Source organism: Centropristis striata, chromosome 2 (assembly GCF_030273125.1).
Source record: "Centropristis striata isolate RG_2023a ecotype Rhode Island chromosome 2, C.striata_1.0, whole genome shotgun sequence".
In the NCBI taxonomy this organism is placed as follows: domain Eukaryota; kingdom Metazoa; phylum Chordata; class Actinopteri; order Perciformes; family Serranidae; genus Centropristis; species Centropristis striata.
In genome coordinates, this window is record NC_081518.1 from 30401999 (window position 1) to 30412907 (window position 10909).

Below are 10909 nucleotides of genomic sequence, written 5' to 3' on the forward strand. Positions count from 1 at the left end.
GGAGAAGGAGGACAGGAGGAGGACAGGAGTAAGAGGAGGAGGAGGACTGGAGGAGGACAGAAGGAGGACAGGAGGAAGACGAGGAGGACAGGAGGAGGAGGAGGAGGACAGGAGGAGAGCAGAAGTCCTCCTGTCCTCCTGTCCCCTGTTCTCCTGTCCTCAGCTGGTTTGTTTTGGCTCAGAGACTGCCTCATGCGTGCTGCATGTGTTGACCTTTGACCTCTGACTGAGTGTGATGTAATAAAATCCTGCGTTCAGTTTGAATTCAAGCACAAATAATGAATCAAAGATCTTAAAATCTGCACATGAATAGAACGAATTTGCCCTTTAATTACTAAAACACAATGATTAAAAATACTATATGTTTTTATTAACAGTGAACCCTGACTGAGAACTCTTTTCTCTTCATAGAAACTTGTTTCTGTCTTTATTAATCAGCTGATCATCAACAATATAAATTTTAAACTGTTTGTAGATTCACAGCAACACCATTGTACAGATATTCATGCTTCATTTTTTTCTGGCTTGTTTTCCATAAAAAAATACATATAAATTTGATCATATTTCTTATAAAGTGCTTCATCAGGAATGAAAGAGACATCTACTTGTATGATGAGGCTTAATTGTACAGAACATTGGTCAATCATTGGTTTTAAATGTGCTTTAGAAATAAACTTTGTTCCAAGTTCTCAACCTGAAACACTAGAGAGAACTAAACAGACTAACTTGTTGTTCCACAAACAAACAGTGAGAGCTCTGTTGGTTTCTGTCTGTGAGACGACTCCTGCTGTATATATTATATATATATATATACATATTAACACTCAGTGTTGGAAGAAGTATTCAGATCTCTTTCTTCAGTATAAGTACTAACACCACATTGTGAGATGACTCCACTACAGTAAAAGTCCTGCATTCAAAACTTACTGAAGTAAAAGTACAATACAAAAGTATCAGCAACAAAATGTACTTAAAGTACCAAAAGTAAAAGTACTTGTGATGCAGAACGGATCCACTCAGACTGTTTTATATCTTCTAAATATATAATTACATTATTTATATTGATGCTTTCATGTAAGCAGCATTCTAATTTTGTAAAGATAGGGCTCATTTAATGACTTAATATACTGCCATAAGATTTAATTTTTTTAAAAGTCTAATCACTGTCAATTTATCAAAGATTTTATGTTAAATATCGACTTATAAAGTCACTAAAGCTGTCAGATAAATGTAATGGAATATAAGTATAAACTTACAGAAAATGGAAATACTCAAGTAAAGTACAAGTACCTCAAAATTGTACTTAGGTACAGAACTTGAGTAAATGTACTTAGTTACTTTCCACCTCTGGAAACCAGCGACTATGGAATATCAGAGCCCTAAAGTTAAACACAGGAGGTACTTTAAAGGTGTATTTCTGGTTTAAAGCCTGGCTCAGTACACAATTATTATTATTATTATATTAATAGAATCAAGTAACACAATAATAATAATAATAATAATAATAACAACAACAACAATAATAATAATAAGTATAATTAGTATTTTCTGTGTGATTAATTGTCTTTTAAGTGGGTTTTCAGGTGATTTTTCCTTAAAATCAGGTGTTTTAAAGGTGTATTTTTGGTTTAAAGCCTGACTCAGTGCACGGTTATTATTATATTATTAGAATGTAGTAAAACAGTAATAATAATGATATTTAGTACCACAGGAAGTCTGAGTCCTCAGAAACACTTTAATAACTTCTGTCTCTGGAGAGACCTGATGATGTCACAGTGATGTCATCAGATGTGTATCACACAGTTAATCATACAGAGAGGATTGATCAGACTCAGTCCTGGTGGATTGTGGTAAACTTAATAATAATAATAATAATAATAATAATACATTTTATTAATAGAGCGCTTTACAAGATACTCAAAGATGCTTTACAGTTAAAACAGTGAAAATGCATTTACAAATAAAAACAAACAATTAAAATCAACAAATTGGTCATACATTAAAAGCAGTTTTGAACTGGTGGGTTTTGACAAGTTTTTTGAAGGTCATTGGATGTGAGCAGTCTCTTATGTGTTTTGGGAGAGAGTTCCAGAGGGAGGGGGTGGCTATTGAGAAGGCTCTGCCGCCCCAGGTTCGGTGCTTGGTCCTGATGGGAGAGGCAAGGAGATTTGCTTTGGAGGAACGGAGGCTGCGGGAAGGGGTGTGGTGATGGAGGAGGTCAGTGAGGTAGGAGCCAGTTTTGAGGACTGAGCAGCTCTGAGTTAAGTTTCAGATTTCTCCTCGTCAGTTCCTGTGAAACTGAGTTTCTGTAGAAGAATGTGTCATCACTGTGAATCCAAAAGAGAAACTTAAGATTTATTCATCATCATCATGACGTCAGCACCACAGAAACACAGAAACACACAGTATGCTGATTTTTTTCAATTAATGGTAGAGGAGCTGCTGGTTCTATAACCATTTACATTCACCTGATACTGTTTATTTAAAGTCGTAAATATTATGTATTGAATGTTCTGACTTGTTTGTCTCTCCTGTGAAAATTGAATATAACATATTTCTATGGTGTATTTCTGGAACTAAGAATGGCACAGTAGATAGGTATTAATATATTATTAGACATTTAACCATTATAATAAGTATAATTAGCAGTTTATGTGTGTTTAATTGTCCACTAAGTGGTTTTCTCTCTGAGTCTCACCTGTAAATAAGGTTTTCAGGTCTTTTTAAAGGTGTATTTCTGGTATAAAGCCTGACTCACTACACAGTTATTATTATATTATTAGAATGTAGTAACCAAATAATAATAATTATTATTATAATTAATAGTTTCTGTGTGATAAATTGTCCTTTAAGTTGGTTTTTCAGGTGTTTTTTCATTAAAATCCGGTATTTTTATGGTTTAATTCCGGTATAAAGCATGGTACAGTAAATAGGTATTAACATATCATTAGACATTTAACCATTATAATATGTATGATAAATAGTTCCTTTGTGAGTATTTGTCCTCTAAGTGGTTTTCTTTCTGTGTCTCACCTGTTTACACAGTTTTCTGGTGTTTTTTCATTAAAATCAGGTATTTTTAAGGTGTATTTTGTGGTATAAAGCATGACTCAGTGCACAGTTTACATTATATTATGAGAATGTAGTAACACAGTTATAATAATGAGTATAATTAGTATTTTCTGTGTGAGTAATTGTCCTCTAATTTTTTTTTCAGGTGTTTTTTCTTTAAAATCAGGAATTCATGTTTTTTGTGGTATAAAGCATGACATAGTTCAAAGTTGTTATTATTATATTATAAGAATGTAGTAACACAATAAATGGTATAAAGCCTGACTCAGTGTACAGTTATCATTGTATTATTAGAACGTAGTGAAACCATAATAATAATGAGTATAATGAGTGGTTTCTGTGTAATTACTTGTCCTCTAAGTGGTTTTCTCTCTGTGTCTCACCTGTTAATACGGTTTTCAGATGTTTTTTTATTAAAATCAGGTATTTCTAAGGTGTATTTCTGGTATGAAGCCTGACTCAGTGCACAGTTATTATTATATTATTAGAACGTAGTAAAACAATAATAATAATAGGTATAATTAGTAGTTTCTGTGTGATGAACTGTCGTCAGATGAAGTCATGCCTGTGATCTAATGTGACAAACCTCATATTACATAAACAAAACCAACAGAAAACGTCCCGCTCCTGTTGGTGGAAGAAGCTGTCAATCACAGGGAGCATTGCATCACTCTGCCGCACTCTCGCCTCTGATTGGCCATCCTCTCGCTCTACTGCCGTCCCCTCGCCTCTGATTGGCTGGTCTCGGACATTGCCGTACATGGTAAAAGAGATTTCGCAATCCTGTCCTCTCCATGTTCCAAACAAAAACACAGCGAGCACACAGACGGGATTAAACTCTCACTTTCTGAGATAACTTTCTACATTTTTGACGGATGGTCGAATCCACCGCCGCCCCGTGAAGGTGAGCTGTGTTTTTAACTCTTTGTGGGACCGAAAAACGGCGCGAACAGGCAGATTAAAGAGCCTGTTAGCACCAGGAGCTAACTAGCTGGCTAGCTGCCCGGCTCAACGGGCACAGCTCGGCTCAAAATCTAGTTTAATTTGTGTTTAGTGCCAAATTAAACACATATTAGTCGTTATAATCAGACTGTTGGTGTTAACGTTGAATCTCAGGGTGGCGAATCATCTGTTGGTCGCTTCCACTCAACTAAAAGTTGTTTAAAGTGCTCCGAAATTATAAATTCACCGATGTGACGCGGGTTCCCGCTCCGTGTCGGGATGTTAGCGGTGTTTTAGTGTTTGTCAAACATTATTTAAGTCCTGTTGGAGCTCAGGTTTGTGCTTAGCCCCGCATGACTCCGGAGTTCCCCTCTCTCTCACAAAGAGCCGCTGATGATGATGCAACAGCAGGCAACACCGGAGCTGTTTCACCCGGAGCGCTTTCATCTGCGCACAGCTGACTGGCTGCATAGCAACCAGCCGGCCAATCACAGGCCGCGGATAGCTGGCCCCGCAGAATAATAATAATAATGAGGAGGAGGAGGATGATGATGAGGTGGTGGTGCTGTGAGGAAGAGGAGAATGAGGAGCAGAGATCATGTAAGGAGGAGGAGGTGGTAGATGAGGAGGGGCTGTTAGTAGGTGTTATATGAGGGCGTGGTAGAGGAGGAGAAGGAGGTACTGTGAGGAGGTGGTAGGAGGAGGAGGCGGTTAGGGAGGATATGGTAGATGAGGAGGAGGTGGTGCTGTGAGGAGGAGAAGGAGGTAGATGAAGAGGAGGAGGAGGTGCTGTTAGGAGGAGGGGGATGAGGTAGAGGAGGTGGTCGATAAGGAGGAAGCAATGTGAGGAGGTGGTGGTAGATGAGGAAGAGATAGATGAGGAGTAGGTGGTAGAGGAGGAGGAGGAGGAGATGCTGTGAGGAGGAGTAGGAGGTGGTAGATGAGGAGAAGGTGCTGTGAGGATGATGACAAAGATGTGCTGTGTGGAGGAGGAGGTAGATGAGGAGGAAGCAATGTGAGGAGGAGGTGGTAAATGAGGAGGAAGCAATGTGAGGAGGTGGTGGTAGATGAAGAGGAGGTGGTAGATGAGGAGGAGATAGATGAGGAGTAGGTGGTAGAGGAGGAGCAAATGCTGTGAGGAGGAGTAGAGTAGGAAGTGGTAGATGAGGAGGAGGTGCTGTGAGGAGGAGGACAAATATGTGCTGTGTGGAAGTGATAGAGGAGGAGGTGGTTGATGAGGAGGTAGACTGGGAGGTGCTTTGAGGAAAAGGTAGAGGAGGAGGAGGTGCTGTGAGGACAAAGTGGTGGAGGAGGAGGAGATGGTGGAGGAGGTTGAGGTGGTGGTAGATGAGGAGGAGGTGTTAGAGCAGGAGGTGGTAGATGAAGAGGAGGTGTTAGAGCAGGAGGTGGTAGATGAAGAGGAGGTGTCAGAGGAGCAGAGATAAACCTGATTGATGGATTGGGGTCAACTGAGATTGCAGATTTCTGCAGATGAAACAAAAACATTTCAGTGTGTGAAGCTGCTGGAGAGGAACGGATATCATTAATCTGGAGCTGCAGCTAACTGATCAGTCGGTCAACAGGAAAATAATCAACAAATAATCTGACATGCATAAATCTTTAATCTAATTTAATAATATAATATTTCATTCAATAATATTGGAAAATGCTGTTTTCAGCCTCTAAGATTTTGAAATTTCTGGCTTTTCTTTCATTATGTCATTAAAAAGGGGTGCAGATAAAAACAACATTTCACTGGTTCTGAGAAACAGACAGGAAGCTGCTGTCATCATGTTATTACATTTAAAGAGCTGCAACTGTTAGTCCACCAAATAATATAAGTAATCAAATTTGGGCTGCACAATTAATCAAATTTTAATCGTGATCAGGATTTTGGCCGCCATGATTAAATTAACCTGATCGTTGGCGATATTTCCATTTTAAAATGCAGGCTCTCTTGCATATCTAATCAAGCACTTTCTACACCAGTAGTCCACCACCCACCAGGGGACATGGCCGCTTTTCTCCTCTGAAAAAAGCGTGGTTGCTGATTGCATAGAACGCTAAGCAGGATTTGACGTAGTACTTGACGCAACATGTGCCATTTGCTATATTTAGCAACTTTTCAGACCCCATAGTGACTATTTTTCAAAAAAGCGACTGGCAACAAATCCAGCGACTTTTTCTGGTGTTTTTGGAGACTCCTTCTTACTCTTCTTAACGAGCTGCCGGCCCCCGCGGCTCGTTAAGAGTAAGAACAAGCCGAATCGGCACAGTCCTCCTGCAGCAGTCTTTCCCAGCTGCAGAGCCGGAGGGGATGTTAACCCCTTAGCGTCCAGTCTGCAAATCGCTAATAGGCTAACAGTTAGCATCTATAGCAGTACAGTGTGTATGTGCTGCTGCAGGAAGTGTTCTCTGTTAGCGATATCTGTTTGTTTACAACAAGCACCAGACACTCACACTAAAAACTGTTCCTATTGTTTGTTTAAAAGTAGTGCAATATAAACACAGATGTTTTCCCTAATATGATGAATAATCATGATTAATAATCGTGATTACAATATTGATCAAAATAATCATGATAATAATAATTTCGGCCATAATCATGCACCCCTAAATCAAATATTATATACATTTATTAGATATCTAGATCAATATATATTCATTTTTTTACGTTATTATATTTCCGGAGTTGCAGCCAGGAGGCAACACTAAATTATTCTCATAATTGCTATTGAGGTGTTTTTGTAAGAAATATAACTTAATTTTCTCAATAGTTACAGTAACAAGAGCTGCCACAGTTAGTCAGTGAGTGGATTGAGTAAATGTTGATTGAGAATCATCTCTGAAATTGTGGCGATTTGATGTTTTCTTCATCCAAAGTGACTGAAACTGAGTCAAGTCAAATTTTATTCCTATAGGGCATTTACAGACGGCTGAGCCGTAACAAAGTGCTTCACATAAAGTGCAGTAAAATACAAGTGTGATGTAAAAACGTACGGTCAAAGTAGGACTGAAGGTTTCTCCTGTAGATGCATTTAGATTTACTGTCTCTGAGCTCCTTTGGTCCATAAAATGTCCAAAGAGTCCAAAGAGAATTCTTTGTTGTTCTCTTCTTTGACTAGAAGTTGACTAAGAAATAAAAACACGTCTGAACCAGCTGCTCTGTGAACTGATGACACATGAAGTCTCATCAGTAAATTTAAACAGAACTTTCAGTTTCAGTTGGTGACTCTTGTATATTGTGACGTGTCACTGTTTTCTTACAGACCAAACAGTGAACAGATTTATTGATAAACTGATCAATAGTGAAATAATGCCTTGTTGTTGATGTCTCCTCAGGCTCGTCAAGGCTCAGAATCTTCTGCTCCATTTCTTCTGCACACTGAGGAGACTCAGACATTGTCACTGCAGGCAGCACATCCAAATGAGCCGGCCGTCGCAGGCGAAAACAACCACATCCGACCACAACGGCGTGAGCGTCATCCAGAGCCAGCCCCACGCCGCGTCCACCTCGGCCCTCGCCGGCCTACAGCAGGTGCCCCAGCTTGTCCCTGCAAACCCTTCAGCCGGAGGCGGCAAGGCGCTCTCCCCCCGCAACATGAAGAAGCCCCTCGCGGACAAGGACAGCGACGAGTACCGCCAGCGACGTGAGCGCAACAACCTGGCGGTGAAGAAGAGCCGCATGCGCAGTAAGCAGAAGGCGATGGACACACAGCAGCGTGTCAACGAGCTGAAGGAGGAGAACGAGCGGCTGGAGGCCAAAATCAAACTGCTGAGCAAAGAGCTGAGCGTGCTCAAAGACCTCTTCCTGGAGCACGCTCACAACCTGGCCGATAACGTGCAGCCGCCAGCCGGCGCCGAGGGCTCCAGTCCCGCCCCCAACGCTGCCACCAACGGGCAGTGAGGGGGCGGAGCCACAGGGACGTTATTGAGGCCGCCGCTTTCCTGGAAACTTCTGTCACTTTGGAAATATTTTCTGCTTTTCTTTGGTTTATTTTCTCCGATTGAATCCTTTTAAAACGTTTCTACAATCATCTTGGAAGAGTTCAGGTTTATGCTCCAGATGAAATCAATTCTATTCATATAATTTATTGAGTTCAGGCCAATTTTAAAGTGAAAATCAGTTTGGTGGAAACTTTTAAATTCAGATTAGTGTGGACTGTTTGGAGTGACACCTGATAACCCTCGCCGTGTCGGCTGACGGACGCTCCTCCAACATGTAAATCTCTTTTCTAGGATGTGTATTTTCTTCTGTTTTTGGAACCTGATGAGTTTAAAGCTGTTTGTTCACTACGTGTCACTAAGAGTCTGTTTCTACTGAAGCTGCAGCAGGACGGCTCGCTCACTTTAATGTTTGTGTTGAGTGTTTCCTGCAGAGAGACGTCGGGGTCGATCTGTCTGACCTGAGGCTGCAGAGTTTAATCTGACTTTAAATTAATCTCTCAGTATATTTTACATGACACCTGAAAAAAAATAATTATTGCATTAATGAATTGAGATGATCCTGCATGACAAGACAACAAATGCCGGTTTTCTGCCTTTCTCCACTTGTTTATTATGACGTAATATGAAAACAGAAAGGGCGCCGTATTAACCCGCTGAAATAGCTCATATTGCCACCTAGTGTTCAGGAGGAAAATGTGTTTTCTGTTAATGTCACTTTACTATCACAGTTCACAGAAAGTCCTCAGAGTTTAATTCTGTTTTCATGGTCAGAATTATGATAAAACTAAAAAATATTCTCTGAAAATAATCAATCTAATCTGTTCTGTCCTCTGTGGATCTCATCCTTTAAAATGAAAAAACATGAAATAATAATGATTAAAGTTAAACAGCTACTTAGATTCAAGTGACTATAAACTAATATCTGTGGACACGTTCCTGTCAGTTAAACTGGGATGAGGACAGAAGTCGATAAGGTGCCAAAATCAGATTTGAAGCAGGTCCATTAAACTACATGTAAACACACTGACTGACTGAGTCACTGAGAAACTAAACTTGACGTAAGAATGAGTCATTATTGATGAACTTCCTGTCCTTTGACTAACTAACTAAAGTGGCCACAGCTCAGACAGCAGACCCCGCATGTTTTTGAACAGTGTGAGTGTGTGCGTGTGTTTGTCAGAGAGAGGCGGACCCAGACAGCTCCAGGTGGATCAGACGTTCCAGTCGAGCCGCAGCTTTAATTAAATCCACAGTTAAAGCGGGCCGGGTCCTTAATGAGGTCTGAGCAGATCTGGACAGGCCCCCGCCCCCTCAGCGGCGTGCCGGGGTGGGCGGGGCTGCAGCCGCGGCTCGCTGTTGTCACACTTTGTAATTAAGAGAGCTTTGTTCAGGCGTGGAGCCGTCTGTCTGTCAGAGCTTCACCTGTTGCAGGAATGTTGTTGTCTGTCTCAGTCCTGCTGCTGCGAGACGCTCAGAGAATGTCCAACAGTGTCCCACAGCTCCCACAGTGTCCCACAGCGTCTCAAAGCGTCCCACAGCTTCTCACACAGTGTTTGTGTAATTTCCTCTCATTTAAAGTCTGTAAATGTTCTCTGAGCTTCAGGCTGTGATGTGATCACAACAGTTTATATCAAGTCTTCAGTTGTATAGATGTATATTCTTAAAGTCAGATTTTATAAAGTGCACGTTGTGTTGATGGAGGAGAATTTTTCAACCTGGTGATGATCTGTACAAAACCTAAAAAAAAATAATCTATAATATCCTGATAATCATCAGAATACACCAGGAGCTTTTAAAATGGAGCTAAAACAAGATTTTATGTAAAAAAAAAAAAATGAAATAAATGTTATTGACCCTGAGAGAACTAAATAAAAAAACGACATAATATTTATAAGTTCTCCTTTGACACATGCAGGTTTCTGTTATGAGTGACTTACTTTGTTTCTGAGGGGGAAAAACTTTTATAATGAGGACAAACAGTTGAAATTATGATAAATATTGTGATTTTGGGTTGTGAGGATGTTCTCATCCCATGTTAATATAAAGTAAAAATGTGTGTGTGTGTGTGTGTGTGTGTCGCTGTGGGAGTGCGTGTGTGTATGTGTGTGTGTGTGTGGTGTCGAGCCTCAGCGAGCAGCTTCATCTTTTTCACTTTTCTATGGTTGGTTTTCTAAGCTTTTATTCTGAAAGCAGCATGTTGTCAGTAGGATTGTTGCATGAATCAGAATCTATCTGTCTGTCTGTCTGTCTGAATGTTGCTGGGCAGCATTTCTGTCGACGCTCAGCCTTTTTATATCAAACCATCTGGGCTCATGTGTTGTAAATTAAAATTCAGTATAAAAGTTCAGACGTGTTTTTGACTCTTTCTTTATAAAAATGTGTTTTCTGTTAATGTCACTTTACTATCACAGTTCACAGAAAGTCCTCCGAGTTTAATTCTGTTCTCATGGTCAAACTTATGATAAAATTAGAAAATATTCTCTGAAAATTATCAATATCTGAAGTTTTTATCAACAGAATGTTCTCTGTTATTCTCTTCCTTTTTTTTTTTTAAAGATATTTTTTGGGCATTTTGTAGCTTTATTGATAGTAGAGATATTGAGAGTGAAAGGGGGAGACAGAGGGGAAGACATGCGGGAAAGGGCTCCGAGCCGGATTCGAACCCGGGCCGCCCGCTTACGAGGACTGGGCCTCTGTGGTACGCCCTCTACCAAGTGTGCCACCGGGACCGCTCCTATTCTCTTCCTTTTAAAAATAGAAAACATTAAATGGTAATGATGGAAGTTAAACAGCTGCTTAGATTAAAGTGGGTAAAAGTTGATTTCTATGGTTTTGAGTGCATTCTTTAAACTTTGTGATAGTTTGATGTGATGATGAAGGCTTTGGGAGTCTAGAAAGTTTTGGTTTATGAACCTTGAAAGTTCTTAAAAAGCTGAATGAACCCTGA

At 40.2% G+C, this 10909-nt stretch overlaps 1 protein-coding gene across 1 annotated transcript; it reads left to right on the plus strand.

The window, feature by feature from the left end:
* Positions 1–3814: 3814 nt before the first annotated feature.
* On the plus strand, positions 3815–10309 carry cebpg (CCAAT enhancer binding protein gamma). Its single transcript, XM_059357083.1, has 2 exons — positions 3815–3976; positions 7357–10309. The coding sequence occupies exon 2, from the start codon at positions 7442–7444 to the stop codon at positions 7919–7921; it is 480 nt and encodes a 159-aa protein (XP_059213066.1). The 5' UTR covers positions 3815–3976; positions 7357–7441; the 3' UTR covers positions 7922–10309.
* Positions 10310–10909: the final 600 nt, after the last annotated feature.